An 18,504-nucleotide genomic window follows, 5' to 3' on the forward strand; every position below is an offset into this window, starting at 1 on the left:
TTCCTCTCCATGACAAAAGTTAAAAAATGAATTTACTTAATCATCATAAAATGAAGAGAAGTTTGAATTCAAGAGGACAAATTGGGGGAGACACTCGTTTTTAAGAAGACGAATAGGGACCGGAATAATTTACCAGGGAGATGTTTGATAAATTTCCAACTTCTTTGATATCATTTAAGAAAATGCTAGATAAACAAACGATAGGGTATCTGTCACGTGGACAACAACCCAAAATGCAGATCAGTGGTGATTGATGTTACGACTTTTAAAATGAAATAGACAACTTTAAAATTAAGAATACAAGGCACGATTGATGATTCCTCCTGATGTTGAAGGGGCTGATCGTCTTTATGTTTCTTTAAGGTTAATCACTTACTCCTCTTACGATTAAACAAATATTGAGGTTAATACTCAGTCTGATTAATTTTAACAACTGGAATAAGATTTACTGTTTATACACCTTGCTAAACAAAACGATCAAGTAACAATACTAGTTATTACTCACTTAGGGCGAAGTGAAATTAACCATGATCAAAATTGGAAACAATCGACTGATGATCTAGATGTCAGCAGTGACATTTAGACCATCATCTTAAAATCCACCACCACCACATCAAACACTGCCAAAGAAACCCAATTTTATTTGTATAGAATTCGTACAGAAAGTGGGGAACATTGGAAGAGCGTCAGTACATATTCAAAAATTCATTGCTGATTTAAAAAACCCAAAATAATAGACTATGTGTACCCTTATTCCATAGTTAAAATATTAAAATTAATAAAGATTTATAATCTAGCAGTAAACAAGATATTTCATATTTGTATTTAACTGTATATTTACAGGTCTGAAGAAGGCTTTCGATGCCTTCGACCGTGAGAAGAAGGGCTGCATCAGCACAGAAATGGTTGGCACCATTCTGAGGATGCTGGATCATCCCGTTGATGATGCCTTGCTTAAGGAAATCATCAAGGAAGTCGATGCCGACGGTAAATATCAGTTAATTTTAAGGTACTCAATTATGTGAAAATGCATGATCTTCTAGTCGTAGTATAAAACTGGGACATTAGCCTGCATTTGTATATGACTGTATTTTTCCTGGTTGTCACAGCAAAGTTACTCTGCGATGGAGATCATTAGTGTTTTTTATTTATGAGGTAGGAAAGAGATACCTGTTTTGAAACTTGAAAATGGTACTTTACTACACTGTATTGGGTTTTATTTTCATAAATCGCGTGTATAGCAGGAACGATTCTACTTCTAATTGTATTCTTGACTGATTAATACAGCTTAAATTTCATTAACATTCATGTTCATTCCCTTACGTTTATTTATTCATTTACTGTATTTATTGGGTTTAACGACCCTTAAATTCCCTCAGTGAACAAACAGTATAGTGTCGGCCTCTGGATCTCGGGTTCAGGCCCTACAGAGAAAGACGAATTTCTGAAGGGCAAAGAAAAAAAGAAAAAAAATTCGGCACTCCGTGTCTTAAGATGTAGACATGAAAAGGATATCTGGTGACATATTTGGTGTTTACCTGACAAAATGAATTAACACTCAGCCGCGGATAGTTCAGAAGAGACCAGTTTCACTGCCATCTGACAGAGTAAAATGGAATTTCAAAGTTGACGATTGCACTGGGTAGCTGAGCCCATATTATTATTATTATTATTATTATTATTATTATTATTATTATTATTATTATTATTATTATTAGTTGTTGTAGTGACAGAGTTCTCACCATATATACAGGATTCAGCTTCCCATTCTACCAAAAAATTGTAGTCTTCATGAGGTTTTAAAGCGAACAAATTTCATTATTTTAGGAAATAAATAATGATACGTTAAATATTGCGTATTTAAAGCTGGAGTGCTGAAAAGTTAAACAGTATTGAAACTATCTGTGTACTTTCCCTAGGTATGTCCATATATATATTTGATCATTATCAGTCAATTCAATTATTAAATGATGTGTTTTCTTAATGTCATGAATCAAGAGAAATATTCAATGGTCTTCTCTCGGTGGAAGGATCTTAGGTTGTTCTGTGCCTGTTAACTCCAGTGAACTTCTATATCTCTTTATCCCATCGGTACGGTGGTTTACCTCTAGGTCTCTGTAGGGCTCTTGGATTCCACTCTCGAAAGAGATTTGTTCATCTGGCAACCTACCTTCGAGCAACATGACTGACTGACTGCCATTTCAAGGGAGCTGTCATCAACAGGATAGCATGAACCCTCGTAACTGATCGGATGCCCCCTCCCTTCTTCCCCCCTAAGTTTATAAGCTTTCTGATTGCAAATTCATTCTTGTTCTTTGTCCAGGTCTCACAGCCGTATCAGGCGAATGCACTGATTATATATATCTTTATCTACTAGCACAACAAAGATCAGATGTTTTCTGAACTGTTTCGTGTTCTAAAAGTAGACGTTTTTGGAGACACCGCACATGTGCGGTAAAGTAAATTTACCGCACACTTCGTGGCTTACTTTATTATATCACTGCCTTCACAATGAACGTACATCACGAAGTTGGTGATTATTTCCTGTTCAAATAAAAAAGAAGATAACACATTATATTGTAATCATTTTGTTATTGCTATAGATAAGGAAGATATGACGTACTAAGCATCATAGCCTTCTCCATGTGCTTCAAAGCCACGCAATTATGCTACATAATATTAAAAAGTACATACTTACTATAGCAATATAAACGAAGAAATCTCATCAATTCTAACATGTTATACACAACCTTACTTCTTTTATATGTTCTGTACATATATTTTATTTCCATTGAAATTACCATCTATTCCTCATGGTAATAGATAAAATTATGTATGCAACTGGTGCGGCGTGAACATTTTTCCTTTCGAGTAATTAAATCTTTACACTAATGCAAGGGAGGTCTACTTTATGCACGAGTTGAATAAATAACTATTCTTCAGATATACTGGCATATTTTATTTGAAGACTGTGGTTTTCTTCCCATTTCCTTGCCATCCTAGCCAAAAGTATCGAAAGAAATTCCTTCTCCTCCTTGTAATCTCTTCATTGAATGTTGGCAATAATCACGACAATCTTTGTCTTCGTCTTTGCTACGTGGAAAATGGAAACCATACTCATGCCGTACCAATCCCTGAGGTTCATCATCCAGGAATTTCTTCTTCGTCCAGTTCTGAGTCGGTCCCCTATCTTACTCTGAATTACTAGTTGTAGGATCCTTTACTGTTTTGTTCCGTCTAGTTCTCTTTCCTACTCCATCCATCACATCGTAATTTTTCACTCTTTTCGTCCACGAGATTTACATTCTCCAGTCTACCCACGGTTTGAGGACTTTCAGTCTATTGCATAGGGTACGCATCAGAGACCATACTTCCAAACTGAACATCAGTATGAGAAACATATTGTCTCCAAGGTCTTTGGTAGTGTCTAACCATTCGATATTTCAGATCCAAGTTTAGAGGGCATTTACTTAGGAGTTTTCTTATTTAATGGCTTCTTTCCTGCTCGATTCTTATCTTGATTCTTTGAAATCTATTATTTTCTAGAGTTATTACAATCTTTTATTTTGGAACCTAAATCCAAAATATATTATTTATTTTGAATTATGAAATTTTTATACGATTTTATTTTAATGAATCGAGTAAGAATATCGAGTACGGAATATGGAAGTCAACACATTATATGTAGGTTACGATTGTTGGGGATACCAATTTTGACTGCATAGAGTCCTCTGGTTTATAACTACAATGACAGCATCTTCTTGTACTTCAAAGAAAAACTAGGTAGTGACGATAAAATAACGGAAGCAATAGATGTAATAATGAAATACTGAAGTACAATGTTATTCTCTGAGGAGACTAGAAAGATTTTGGTTTAACTTATTGTATCACACTTGACATATGTTAATAGTCTATCAATGTATTGTAAATGATATGCATACGATTTTTACATATGGTCATACTTATAAAACAATTCTGCTGCTTACAGGTTCTGGAGAACTTGAGTTCGAGGAATTCATCTCTCTGGCCAGTAGGTTCTTGGTTGAGGAGGACGCTGAGGCGCTGGAGAAGGAACTCAAGGAGGCCTTCCGTATGTACGACAAAGAAGGTAGGTAATGCAAATTAGACTATAAGAAGACAACTCTAAACTCTGTAATATTACAGGTTATGTCTTACTCCCTCAATTACATAGCAAGAATAATGCTCACAAGAGAAGAACGTGAAACAAGGGAAATTTCAACTGTGATATAACACCATACAATCCGTCATACACCTAAGGTGAAGCATTGTAAGAGGTTTGATATTGTCGCTTAACAATGGAAACCTTGGATCTCAAAACTTTTCGAAATAATGCTTTATTATTTCTTTGTGGTTAAACGAAGTTTAAAGATGATTCTGTGAAGACCACATAGCAAAATATCCAATAGAATAGATCGAAATTAACCAATACCACCATCCTGTACCTCGTTATTGTGGCAATTGTACACAGGTACCTCCAAACCAAACCAAACCAAACCAAACCAAACCAAACCAAACCAAACCAAACCAAACCAAACCAAACCAAACCAAACCAAACCAAACCAAACCAAACCAAACCAAACCAAACCAAACCAAACCAAACCAAACCCCATGGCACAACAGCTCCGAAGGGTCATGGCCTACAAAGGACCACTGTTCAGCCTGAAGACCTGCAGATTACGAGGTGTCGTATGGTCAGCACGACGGATCCTCTCGGCCGTTATTCTTGGTTTTCTAGACCGGGGCCGCTATCTCACCGTCAGCTAGTTCCTCAATTGTAATCACGTAGGCTGAGTGGACCTCGAACCAGCCCTCAGATGCAGGTAAAATCCCTGACCTGGCCGGGAATTGCACCCGGGGTCTCCGAGTAAGAGGCAGGGCCGGTTATACAGGTACCTCGGACGTGAAAAATCAAACTGGTATCAAATTTCCCTTAGAAAAAATCAAATGACTACTAATTGATCTATCAATAAATGAAACTGAAACTGATAAGGATTTATTTATTTATTTATTTGCATGCAACGAATCGTTTCCGAGAGATGTATGTATGGAATTTGGAGTCGACAAGAGTAGTATTCAAAACTGGGAGACTGACTCAGGTCCTATGAAACTACCACGAATGAAATAATCAATTTTCTAGAGTATGGTGAGATGAGGCCTGTTTGATGAAGGTAAGGTAAGGTAAGGGTGTATTCTGCCCTAAGGCAGGTCCGAACCTCCACAGAGGTGTGCCTGAGCCGGAGTTTACGTACGGTAGGGTGGCCAGTTCCTTTCCGCTCCTCCATTACCTTACCCCCTACCAACAGCGCGTGGCAACCCATCCACTTCTTGACCACACCCAATGTTGCTTAACTTCGGAGATCTTACGGGATCCGGTATTTCAGCACGGCTACGGCCGTTGGCTGTTTGATAAAAGAGCCTTCTATAGGTCTCTCAGTCATGACAATCCATCAGTAGCCTGCACGGTTGCTAGGTAACATCGCATCACACATTTTGTATCGCTAATTTCATGACGCAAATTCTCGGATGACCCCAAACCATAAGACATACTTATGTAAAAAAATTAAACAACAAAATATATTTTTTGTACTAATAACTATGATTGTTGTTCAGATTCTTGTCTGAATGGTCAGCGTAATGGCCTTCTGTTCATAAGATCCCGTATTCGATTCTCGGGTGAGACTGTGATTTTAACTAAGTTTGATTTGTTCCTCTAGCTCGGGGATGGATATTTAGTGATAATCTTAATATATTTGCTCACTAACTCACAACAATTCACAGTAGTAACCAAGAGAGAGACACGAAATAGTGAATACACCTCTCCACATACGATTGGCGTCAGACATCCGGCCATAAAATAAGACTGAATCCACATTAGTACTGACCCCAAATGACTGGTGAAAAGGCTAGGAATGAAGAATCAATATAATCGTTATCTAATTTAATTCGTATTTGTTAATTAGCTTAATTGCCGGGCTGAGTGGCTTAGACGATTGAGGCGCTGGCCTTCTGACCCCAGCTTGGCAGGTTCGATCCTGGCTCTGTCCGGTGGTATTTGAAGGTGCTCAGATACGTCAGCTTCGTGTCGGCAGATTTACTGGCACGTAAAAGAACTCCTGAGGGACACAATTCCTGCACCTCGACGTCTCCAGAAATTGTAAAAGTAGTTACTGGGACGTAAAGCAGAATAACTTTTTTATTATTATTAATTAGCACAATTTGCTTTACGTTTCCAATCATCAGGTTAGTTCTTTCCCTCTCGTGAAAAATCAGGCATATGACACTCATAAAGAGATAACTGAGAGAGCTGTACAAGTAAGTAGAAGACGAAGATATACAAAGAAGTACGAAACCACCTTCAGCCAGTCATATTACATGGATCAGGAGATCAGGAGAAAATGATCATGTACAAACTAACAGCCCATTTTTAAAACGAAAAGTATGGGAGGGAGAAAATGAAGTTAATAGGAGTGATGAACTGTATACGTAGTAATTTACAGTAACATCAAGCTACGCCAAGGTCTGCCGTCGTTATTTTGGGATGCTCTGTACTGTGACAAAAAATATATCCATGGCTGTCCTTAAACGCTCAATAACCAGTTTGCTTAGAATGAATTATGGGACGTTCCTTTCTAAATTTTCTTATAAATCGATCTATGTACCTCCGATCTATGTACCAATTTGATATTCTTTCTCTTGCTAGGCAACTTTGTAAGCAAGAAAGCTTCGAAATAATGGAATAAAGTGATTTAATTCGATATTTTACCCAGTCGGAAACTACCAACGTATTTAGTATACCTGGATTTGAATGGATATTTGCTGTGAGTAAGATAGAAGATTAGAAAGAGTGTCATAGTCACCAAGGGTAATTTCAGGAACTATAACGTAATGTCTATTAAAACGATTCCATAGTAAAATGCTAAGTTATATCATAATTATGTGTTCCTCTTAAATTGGAATGCGAATTTCATCTGTAATAACCTCACCACCTCATACATAAAACCATCAACAATCTCATGACCGGTTATATAACCCCTCTGTTCTTCTTGGAAAGTACACTTTTTGTAAAGGTTAATTTTGGAAGTTTTGTTTGGATTCCAAAACATTTTTTTAAAGAATGCAGACCACCAGGCTTTAAAGATGGTTACTTCCTGATTTGATATAGGCTTCACTTTAAAGATATTCCAGGACTGTTTTCATTCTTCAACTCAGTGAAAACTTCCGGCAGTCGGTAAATGCTTCACCTGACTGGGAAATTGATCTTCTGCACTTCAGAATTGAACCTTTCCGTTTTTAATCTCGTCCACTAATTTACTTGATATAATTAGGTGATATAATTACCGGTAATTGAGATCTTGATATTAAAATAGGATTGAGGTGCCGTATTGAAACTTCGATAATGGGCCTTATTAGATTAACAATATGGTACTAATGACAATGAAAGATTATTAATAAGATTAAATAGCTTCTTTAATTTGTTGACCTTATTGCTTGGTTGATATCTAATTGAGCGATGTGGTTGTTTTTAGAACAGCTATTTGAAACGGAATTTTTATGATCAATGAATGAAGACATTTTTCTAGGAGCGAATTTAACATTTAATGACTTATTTGCAGGTAACGGTTACATCACCACAAGTGTACTCAGAGAAATCTTGAAGGAACTGGACGACAAACTTAGCAATGTTGAGTTGGACGGCATCATTGAGGAAATCGATTCTGACGGATCCGGCACCGTAGACTTCGATGGTAAGTTCCTAGTTCTAAGGAATGAGTAATGTGATGTTAGATTCTAAATATCGTTAGGAGGGCTTCTAGATAGACCTGGATGTTTGGCTTCTTAACACAGCAATAATAATAATAATAATAATAATAATAATAATAATAATAATAATAATAATAATAATAATAATAATAATAATAATAATACTGACAGAAACATTTATCGTCAGAAGGTTAAATAGATGGGTAGTAAAGCCAGAGAATGAAGTCCCCATAAGATCGGGGACTAAGTGGTCAGAAGAAAGATAACAGGCATACAGTGAAAGAATGAAAGCAATATGGTCTGTTAGAAAGGCGAATCATAAATGTAATGCGTGATCCAACAGGGTCCATACGCTAATAATAATAATAATAATAATAATAATAATAATAATAATAATAATAATAATAATAATAATAATCTCTTCTTTTCCTCGCTGTACTATTCCCAGTATATTGGACTCGGGACTAAAGCGGATTTGTCTCAGATTTACTTCCGGATGCCATTCCTGACACCAACTCTATGTAGGAAGATGTACTCACCATTGAGTGTTTCTATGTTGGTTCGCAGTGTGGTATTTTCTATGTAGATGAAGGGAAGTGTATTAAAAAGAACAGAAATACCCAGTCCATGAGCCAGTGGAATTAACCAGAATCAGTTAAAACTTTCACCCAGCCGGGAATCGAACCTGGGAACCGAAGGCTAACCATGTAACTGGGAACTGGACAGTGATAATAATCATCTTCAGGTAAAGTAATACCAAACAAAGTAACAGATCTCTTTTTTCAAACAAGGAAGTCCCCTTTTCCGGAAACAAGTTCACATATACAATTCGTTCATCAAGAGACTAGCTCTATCAAAATACTGGCTCCATGGCTCAACGGTCAGTGTGGTGACTTCGAGTTCGATTTCCTGCCAGGCCGGAGATTTTAGGGACATGTGTCGGTGTTTGTGTTTGTCTTAACACAACCATCTTCAAATATTACACTGACTGACAGTGACAATGCAACACCAAGGAGGAGTGGTTCGAAAGGGATGAAAGTTGGGGAAAAAACAGAGACGGCACGGACGAATAATTGATGTTTATTTCAAACCGATATGCAGGTTACACAATGCGCACGGCATCGACTCAGTAGGATGTAGGACCACCGCGAGCGGCGATGCACGCAGAAACACGTCGAGGTATAGAGTCAATAAGAGTGCGGATGGTGTCCTGAGGGATGGTTCTCCATTCTCTGTCAACCATTTGCCACAGTTGGTCTTCCGTACGAGGCTGGGGCAGAGTTTGCAAACGGCGTCCAATGAGATCCCACACGTGTTCGATTGGTGAGAGATCCGGAGAGTACGGTGGCCACGGAAGCATCTGTACACCTCGTAGAGCCTGTTGGGAGATGCGAGCAGTGTGTGGGCGGGCATTATCCTGCTGAAACAGAGCATTGGGCAGCCCCTGAAGGTACGGGAGTGCCACCGGCCGCAGCACATGCTGCACGTAGCGGTGGGCATTTAACGTGCCTTGAATACGCACTAGAGGTGACGTGGAATCATACGCAATAGCTCCCCAAACCATGATGCCGCGTTGTCTAGCGGTAGGGCGCTCCACACTTACTGCCGGATTTGACCTTTCTCCACGCCGACGCCACACTTGTCTGCGGTGACTATCACTGACAGAACAGAAGCGTGACTCATCGGAGAACACGACGTTCCGCCATTCCCTCATCCAAGTCGCTCTAGCCCGGCACCATGCCAGGCGTGCACGTCTATGCTGTGGAGTCAATGGTAGTCTTCTGAGCGGCCGCCGGGAGTGCAGGCCTCCTTCAACCAATCGACGGGAAATTGTTCTGGTCGATATTGGAACAGCCAGGGTGTCTTGCACATGCTGAAGAATGGCGGTTGACGTGGCGTGCGGAGCTGCCACCGCTTGGCGGCGGATGCGCCGATCCTCGCGTGCTGACGTCACTCGGGCTGCGCCTGGACCCCTCGCACGTGCCACATGTCCCTGCGCCAACCATCTTCGCCACAGGCGCTGCACCGTGGACACATCCCTATGGGTATCGGCTGCGATTTGACGAAGCGACCAACCTGCCCTTCTCAGCCCGATCACCATACCCCTCGTAAAGTCGTCTGTCTGCTGGAAATGCCTCCGTTGACGGCGGCCTGGCATTCTTAGCTATACACGTGTCCTGTGGCACACGACAACACGTTCTACAATGACTGTCGGCTGAGAAATCACGCTATGAAGTGGGCCATTCGCCAACGCCGTGTCCCATTTATCGTTCGCTACGTGCGCAGCACAGCGGCGCATTTCACATCATGAGCATACCTCAGTGACGTCAGTCTACCCTGCAATTGGCATACAGTTCTGACCACTCCTTCTTGGTGTTGCATTTGCTCTGTCAGTCAGTGTATATAGAACTCTTCATACTAGCAACCTGTTGTATACAAGGAACTTGGTATACAAGGCACAACATAAAAGTTTATTGCTTCTATACATTTATACAATATGTACATGAAATAGAACGAAACTTTTCTTGAAGCTTGTTGAGTTACACACGTTTAATGTTAATATAAGGTAATAGGCCTAGGGCCTGAATGATATTTACATAGGTACAAATCGAGATTCCTATATACATTCAATATTGTCTTGATGAGACAGCCTGTTCAAACGAAAGAATGTTCTTGATAGTCGGAAACTATCGGTCATGTATAATAACAAGTGGAACTTGTAGTGAGAGTTCGTATTAGCAGAATGCTAACCGGAGGCGTATAACTTGCAAGGAACTTGCGTCTAATGTTCATATACAGCAGAATGTTATGATTGGAGTCGGAGCACTGTAGAGGACTTGAGTGAGTAGTCGAATGATTGGATGGGTGTTCGACGTGGCTACGGGATGCAGGATGAATGAGGCAATGTCCAGAGGTGAAACCTCACGGCCAGGAATCAGTCCACCTGTTCAGAACACATTTTCAAGAAGGTACCTCCGTGTCTGACTTGCGGTGTAGTCTGGTCGTTGGACACTGTAGGAGTCCTGGAGAGGCGATCTATCTATCTATGTCTTGTTTTCATTCCCCGCCCGAAGGGCGGGGCGGGCCTCTCAGAGGGTGACACCCTCGCTCAGTCCGGGAGAAGTGAAGAGAACTGGGAGGTGTGAGAAATGAGGAAGGTGGGTAATGCGGTATGAAGAAGTTAAGGAGATGAGAATAACGGATGTGTAGGTTATTTAGTGCTTTGTGGACAGATTTACAAGTACTTGTGTAGGAGAAAAGCTAAGAAGGGAAGGTTTAACCAAGGCTGCAAGGGATAAGATGAGGTGCAAGGATGTGATAGAAGGAAGAGAAGTTAACAAGAGAAGTGAGTAGAAGGCTAAGGAGGTGAGAGGTTGGCGATGGTGGCGAAAAGTAACGGGGTGGGGGTGGATAAGGTCGGAGATGTGGACTAGGTGGTTGAGGAGAAGGGGCAGGCCGGGGACGGCGACGAGATGTGGTATGTCGGGGCGAGATTTGGGGAGGCGAGCGGGATGGTTCAACTCGATGGTGGCGGCCATAGAGGTTTATCCCGTTGTCGATGAGGCGTTGAGCGTCTTCGGAAGTTGGAAGATGGAGTCTGACTAAGAAGGTCGGGCCGTCGACGTTGTGGATGCGAAATGCTCTTCGCACGGGCAGTCCTGACTGGCGGAGTTCCTGGGCGATGACGTCAGCTGGTATACTTGGTTCCACACCGCGAACGACGCAGCTATACAGGATATTACGGTCCGAAGGCGGTGGCGTCGATGGTGGACGTGACATAGTTCCAGGAGTATCAGGAGTAATAGTTCCCTCGGCAGATGGCTGAAGAGATGTGCTCTGGGGACGTGATAGATCAGGGGTGGGAGGGATGGGGAGAGAAGACATCATAAGGGGGAAAAGATGGGACATCGTTGTGGTGGTAATAGGAGTGTTGAGTGAGGTGAGCGCAGAGGTGGTAGTGGTGGTGGTAGTAGTAATGGTAGTAACGGTGGTGGTGGAGCTAGAGGACGCGTGTGCTGATGGTAACGGGGATGGAGGGGTTGTGATGGGCAAAGCGGCTGTAGCAGGTGCGTTGTCCATGAGCTGCGCGAAGACGTTGGAAGGAGTAGATTCCACAGTGAAGGCGATGTTGGATGAACACACCATTGTCGTGAAGGTTGAAGTAGGCATCTGCAGAGTTGACATACAGAAGTACATCCGGTGATGGTGTGGGGCCGTCGTAGAGTCGTGCGGCACTATGAACGCCGAGGATGCGCAGATCGGTCTGGATGGCTTCGTCGGAGATTGCAAGGTCAACATCACGGACTAGACAGGTATAATACATGGCGGGAAGGCCGACTTCCAACTTGGTGTCTGGCCGATATGCTTTGTTGGGTCGGCTGGGTGCGATGTTAGAGGTGCTGCGTCACCCGGCCGAATCAAAAATAGTTTGGGATGAGGTAATGAAGAAGACAGTCCACTGCAGAGACAGACGACGAAGGCGTGTTGTCGAAAAGTGAGCTGTGATGTGTATCCCCTGGAGAGGCGAGAACCGTTGCTCCTTTTATAGCGCTGGCTGACGTCACCGACGTCTGCAGTCTGCCTCGTGGTCTCTGGAAACATCCATGTTCGGCGGGCTGCGGAGCTTGTAGGCGCGGAGGACACATACAACACAACCACCATCAAAACACGCTATAGTGAATACATCCCGCCATAGAGGGTTGGTGTTAGGAAGAGCACCCGGTCGTAAAACTGCCGATCTCAAGGCGAGGAAAAAGAATATGTATATCGTCGTTGCGCCTCGGTAACATGTGACAATGTTGAGGAGAAAAATACTGACCGCAGCACACGTATTATTTAGAATGAAATTTCGTTGACATAGTTCATACAATATTGAACTTTCTGGTCAGAGTTCTAAGCTGAAATATTATCACATAGCAGTTTTTCTAGGCGCAACGATGAAATGAAGTTCATTAAAATACATAATTATCTCTTTTTAGCGAAGCTGCTTTAGCACAGTAATATTTTTTTTTGCTAGAGGCTTTACGTCGCTCCGACACAGATAGGTCTTATGGCGACGATGGGATAGGAAAGGCCTAGGAGTTGGAAGGAAGCGGCCGTGGCCTTAATTAAGGTACAGCCCCAGCATTTGCCTGGTGTGAAAATGGGAAACCACGGAAAACCATCTTCAGGGCTGCCGATAGTGGGATTCGAACCTACTATCTCCCGGATGCAAGCTCACAGCCGCGCGCCTCAACGCGCACGGCCAACTCGCCCGGTAGCACAGTATTTAACACTAAGACGTACAATATAATCCACCAATGTATCCTGCCTATGTTTTGAACTCCTATCATAATGCTGCATTAAATATTTTCGAATCGTGGTTTTCTTTTTGTAGAACATATAGAATGAACTTCTAAGACGTACCTCCAATCAAGGCTTCTTTAGTATGATATGACAGAACCCTATCGAAGTATAATTTTATCCTTTCTTCAGTTTTGCTACAGCTATAACTTAATGTCCAATTCTTGGTATTCAGCGTTTTTCTTTACCAGCTTTTAAAAATGTCGAAAAGTGTAAAACAGATGTAGTGAATCGTCAAGGTAAAGATTGTGAAATAAAACCCTTTCCAATCTGTAATAACACTTAGGGTCGTTCAAATTACACTGACTGACAGAGGAAATGCAACACCAAGAAGGAGTGGTCAGAACTTTATGCCAATTGCAGGGTAGACTGACGTCACTGAGGTATGCTCATGATGTGAAATGCGCCGCTGTGCTGCGCACGTAGCGAACGATAAATGGGACACGGCGTTGGCGAATGGCGCACTTCGTACCGTGATTTCTCAGCCGACAGTCGTTGTAGAACGTGTTGTCGTGTGCTACAGGACACGTGTATAGCTAAGAATGCCAGGCCGCCGTCAACGGAGGCATTTCCAGCAGACAGACGACTTTACGAGGGGTATGGTGATCGGGCTGAGAAGGGCAGGTTGGTCGCTTCGTCAAATCGCAGCCGATACCCATAGGGATGTGTCCACGGTGCAGCGCCTGTGGCGAAGATGGTTGGCGCAGGGACATGTGGCACGTGCGAGGGGTCCAGGCGCAGCCCGAGTGACGTCAGCACGCGAGGATCGGCGCATCCGCCGCCAAGCGGTGGCAGCCCCGCACGCCACGTCAACCGCCATTCTTCAGCATATGCAAGACACCCTGGCTGTTCCAATATCGACCAGAACAATTTCCCGTCGATTGGTTGAAGGAGGCCTGCAGTCCCGGCGTCCGCTCAGAAGACTACCATTGACTCCACAGCATAGACGTGCACGCCTGGCATGGTGCCGGGCTAGAGCGACTTGGATGAGGGAATGGCGGAACGTCGTGTTCTCCGATGAGTCACGCTTCTGTTCTGTCAGTGATAGTCACCTCAGACGAGTGTGGCGTCGGCGTGGAGAAAGGTCAAATCCGGCAGTAAGTGTGGAGCGCCCTACCGCTAGACAACGCGGCATCATGGTTTGGGGCGCTATTGCGTATGATTCCACGTCACCTCTAGTGCGTATTCAAGGCACGTTAAATGCCCACCGCTACGTGCAGCATGTGCTGCGGCCGGTGGCACTCCCGTACCTTCAGGGGCTGCCCAATGCTCTGTTTCAGCAGGATAATGCCCGCCCACACACTGCTCGCATCTCCCAACAGGCTCTACGAGGTGTACAGATGCTTCCGTGGCCACCGTACTCTCCGGATCTCTCACCAATCGAACACGTGTGGGATCTCATTGGACGCCGTTTGCAAACTCTGCCCCAGCCTCGTACGGAAGACCAACTGTGGCAAATGGTTGACAGAGAATGGAGAACCATCCCTCAGGACACCATCCGCACTCTTATTGACTCTGTACCTCGACGTGTTTCTGCGTGCATCGCCGCTCGCGGTGGTCCTACATCCTACTGAGTCGATGCCGTGCGCATTGTGTAACCTGCATATCGGTTTGAAATAAACATCAATTATTCGTCCGTGCCGTCTCTGTTTTTTCCCCAACTTTCATCCCTTTCGAACCACTCCTTCTTGGTGTTGCATTTGCTCTGTCAGTCAGTGTATATGGCAATATTGTTCTTCATGAATTCTGATGCTCATATTTCATTTACCCTTTGAGACAGAAAAATTAATTTTTCTGTTTTCACCCGCGGAAAAGGGTACTAGGAGGGAGACCTCAAGGGCAAGAATCTACGAGATCGGTCGATCGAATAAGGACACTTGTTGGGAAGGCCTTATTCGAAACTTCGCAGTTGGATAAAGACCGTTCAGCCTGGCGAAAAATCTCTAATTATTAAGACAGTTATTATTGTTTCTGTGTAGCATTATCTTAATACATTTTCAAGAAATGAAGATCCTATCTTAAGTGGTTCATGTAAAATTCTGGCTGTCAGAAAATTACACTACTGTATATTCAACATTTAATTTATTGAAACGGTTGACCGGGCGAGTTGGCCGTGCGCGTAGAGGCGCGCGGCTGTGAGCTTGCATCCGGGTGATAAGTAGGTTCGAATCCCACTATCGGCAGCCCTGAAGATGGTTTTCCGTGGTTTCCCATTTTCACACCAGGCAAATGCTGGGGCTGTACCTTAATTAAGGCCACGGCCGCTTCCTTCCAACTCCTAGGCCTTTCCTATCCCATCGTCGCCATAAGACCTATCTGTGTCGGTGCGACGTAAAGCCCCTAGCCAGAAGACGGTTGAACTGTGGAAGTCGATATTGTGTGGAAATAAATATGGCCAAACACTTTCATGTTTGAAATATTGCTTCAAAATTAGAGAAAAACTCTAATTGCGGTGCAGTCGGTTGGCGCAGGGTTGGAGGTAGGCCTACATTTTTCGCTCGCTAAAATTTAGTAAAAATTAAATGATTACACTTCAGCGACTATAAATGATACTTAAACAAAATTTTACATAATTAACACATATTCGTTACATTTGTAAAAAGATATTAAGATTTTAAAATGTTATTGGTTTTACGTCCCACTAACTAATTTTACGGTATTCGGAGATGCCGAGGTGCCAGAATGTTTTCCCGCGGGAATTCTTTTACGTACCAATAAATCTACCGACATGAGACTGACATATTTGAGCACCTTCAAACATCTAACTCAGCCAGGATAGAACCTGCCAACTTGGGCCCAGAAAGCTAGCACCTTAACCGTCTGAGCTACTCGGACCGGCGATTTTTCAGAATTAATGTAATTAATATTAATAATACTTCGTGTGGCTATTACAACTATTCAGAGATATTTTCAGGATTGCAGGTGGTGGGGTTTGAAAGCACTTTCCTCCGAGTACAGGCGTACAGCTACACGATAGAGTATAAATAACCTGAGCTTAGTAAACTACACCTTTCCCTTAATGATAAAATGATTATATACTTATGATTGAACATTGTAATACATATATTTGTTTTAAATCATTACTATTCTTTATGTTTCAGAATTCATGGAAGTCATGACTGGAGAATGATTTCTTTCCATCACATTCACTACATCATCGAAAAATCCAGTTCAAATGGAAGTGAATTTGCATATAAGACTTTTAACTTGCATAATATCGCTTATCATCTTCTACCGTGGTTACTAAATCGTCCGTCACCCAACTTTGACTGTGATGTTGCAGAAGGAGGAAGATCATCTAGAAGACCTGCCGTTTTGTTGTTCGCGTGGTGAAAAGGGACGCGTCGTTATCATTAAATCATTTAATAATAACTTGTAAACATTGTTTTATTTCTTACCTTTATTCTCATTTCATAGAAAATAAGAAATCCGGGAATTATTATAATGATATATTCAATGCTTAAATTTTGATATATTTTCGTCATCAAGCAGGAAGCAACCAGATATTAGTGTGCATGGAATACTGAAACAACGAAGACCAAGTGGATTTCAAATTGGTGACCAACAGAGGCTCTGGAGAGAAGCAGCTCATCATTCTAAGCTTCCTGAAAATTAAACTGAGTTAGAAAAGGCACAGAGTCAAGGTCGTTTCTTACTCTAAATGTCTGCAATTATTGAAAAGAGAATCACATAGTTCTGAAATGTATGTAAGATATTTGCTATTTTATTGCCATTATCTTTTATGGGAAGCGAATTTTGGCGTTGAATAAATCATATTTCTTCTTGTCATTGTATGTTTATATTTCCATTATACTGTTTCTTAGTATTTCATGTATGGTAGGAATGCATTACAGTCTGCCCCGTTTCGTTTCAAGTCGATAGTTCCTTACTTCCGCTAACTAACCCGTTAAGAGGCCAAACAACTAGCGAGAAACCTATTCCTCTTTGACGTCGCAAGGTTGATGTGTTCTTGAGACCACCTGAAAACACCATAAAAAGGCAAAGCAATAGTTGTTAATGTCTAACATTGCCCCGATAGGAACTTTGAATAATTGTTAGTGAATTAAGAACAGGTCGTCTCATTATTCACTGATCTTACACACATCAAAGACGACTATAATTGAGGTAGTAGAGTATTGAAGATCACTCTTGAAGTATGGGTAAAGATCATTTTAAAATAGTGTGGTGGTAAGAAGTGATTGAAGGTGATAACCAAATACACTGTAGACAATACTGGACAGTTCCATATTCTCCTGTACTGAACTGAGGGACATGTTTACAGTGACGCACCTGGCAGCCCGACCTTGTAAATCAAACGGTAAATTTGAAACTACAAAGTTGCATGTTAAAATAAATCTATATAAAACGCTAACGTGTATGTTTCACCAAACTCAAGCTCTTAAACCAGAGGGAGTTTAAAGGTGCGGTTTATACCCAAATCGTCCAAATCGTGTCAACAGTACAGGAAAAATCTTGCATTTATTGAAGTTATCGGAAATGTATTTATTTTACGTTAATTCATATAATTACAACCCCCCTCCCAAGATTTGCATCGACCTTGGTGGATATCGTATTGCCATTAGGCGACAGCGACTTAGTCTTTATCATGATAGTCCTATAAGAAATGCTGTATATAGGAATATGGGAGCATGCCGCCATGTTTTATGAAGTAAGTTACCTTTCTTGTTAGGAGGTTCATGTAACTAGCCAACTCATTAGCTGTTGTTTGGAAATAGCAATCCAACATGCCGTGTCAGAGATGTACTTTCATGTAAACAGGCAACTCATGAACGAGAATCTGTTCATTTTCGCACCAGATGGAAAATCAAAGAATGTCATATATCCACTGAACATCATGCATCATGCGGTAAATCGCCATTTATGTAAGGAAATAGAAATAGTTTGATTAAATTATAGACATAGGAATCTAAAAACAGAACATAATTAGAGTAATTATTTCTTTGTTTTGTAAGTGAAATTACAAGTAACTGTAATAAGAAAATATAAGTCGCAAAACAACAATAATTAACGAAGAATTTTTTTAGTTAAAATGGCATAAAGTAGAATTAATTAAAAATGCTTTTTATTTATTGAGGCGTAGCAGTGCAGGCCGGGTATCAACTAGTTGATTAATAATGAAACTAAATAATAATTTTTGCTTTGTTTGACTATGAAAGTTGAATATTAATACTGATAGAAATAATTAAACTAAATAATGATTTTTGTTTTGTCCGAATCCTTGGCTGAATGGTTAGCGATGAGGCCTTCTGTTCAGAGCGTACCAGATCGGGAATTTTAATCGCGTCTAATTAATTCTTCTAACTCGGGGACTGGATGTGTTTGTTCTAACATTTTTTCTTTTCATATTCAGACAACACA

General features: G+C 41.6%; 1 protein-coding gene across 1 annotated transcript in view; it reads left to right on the forward strand.

Annotated features, from left to right (window-relative positions):
• The window catches only part of LOC136879234 (troponin C, isoallergen Bla g 6.0101), a 56,020-nt gene extending 39,515 nt beyond the window's left edge, over positions 1-16,505 (forward strand). Inside the window, exons 3-6 of the mRNA XM_067153042.2 lie at positions 844-987; positions 3,989-4,108; positions 7,635-7,766; positions 16,227-16,505. Coding sequence (XP_067009143.1) covers positions 844-987; positions 3,989-4,108; positions 7,635-7,766; positions 16,227-16,255 — 425 coding nt within the window. The 3' untranslated portion in view covers positions 16,256-16,505. The remainder of the gene's footprint in view (positions 1-843; positions 988-3,988; positions 4,109-7,634; positions 7,767-16,226) is intronic.
• The last annotated feature ends 1,999 nt before the right edge of the window (positions 16,506-18,504 follow it).

Source organism: Anabrus simplex, chromosome 8 (genome assembly GCF_040414725.1).
Source record: "Anabrus simplex isolate iqAnaSimp1 chromosome 8, ASM4041472v1, whole genome shotgun sequence".
Lineage (NCBI taxonomy): Eukaryota > Metazoa > Arthropoda > Insecta > Orthoptera > Tettigoniidae > Anabrus > Anabrus simplex.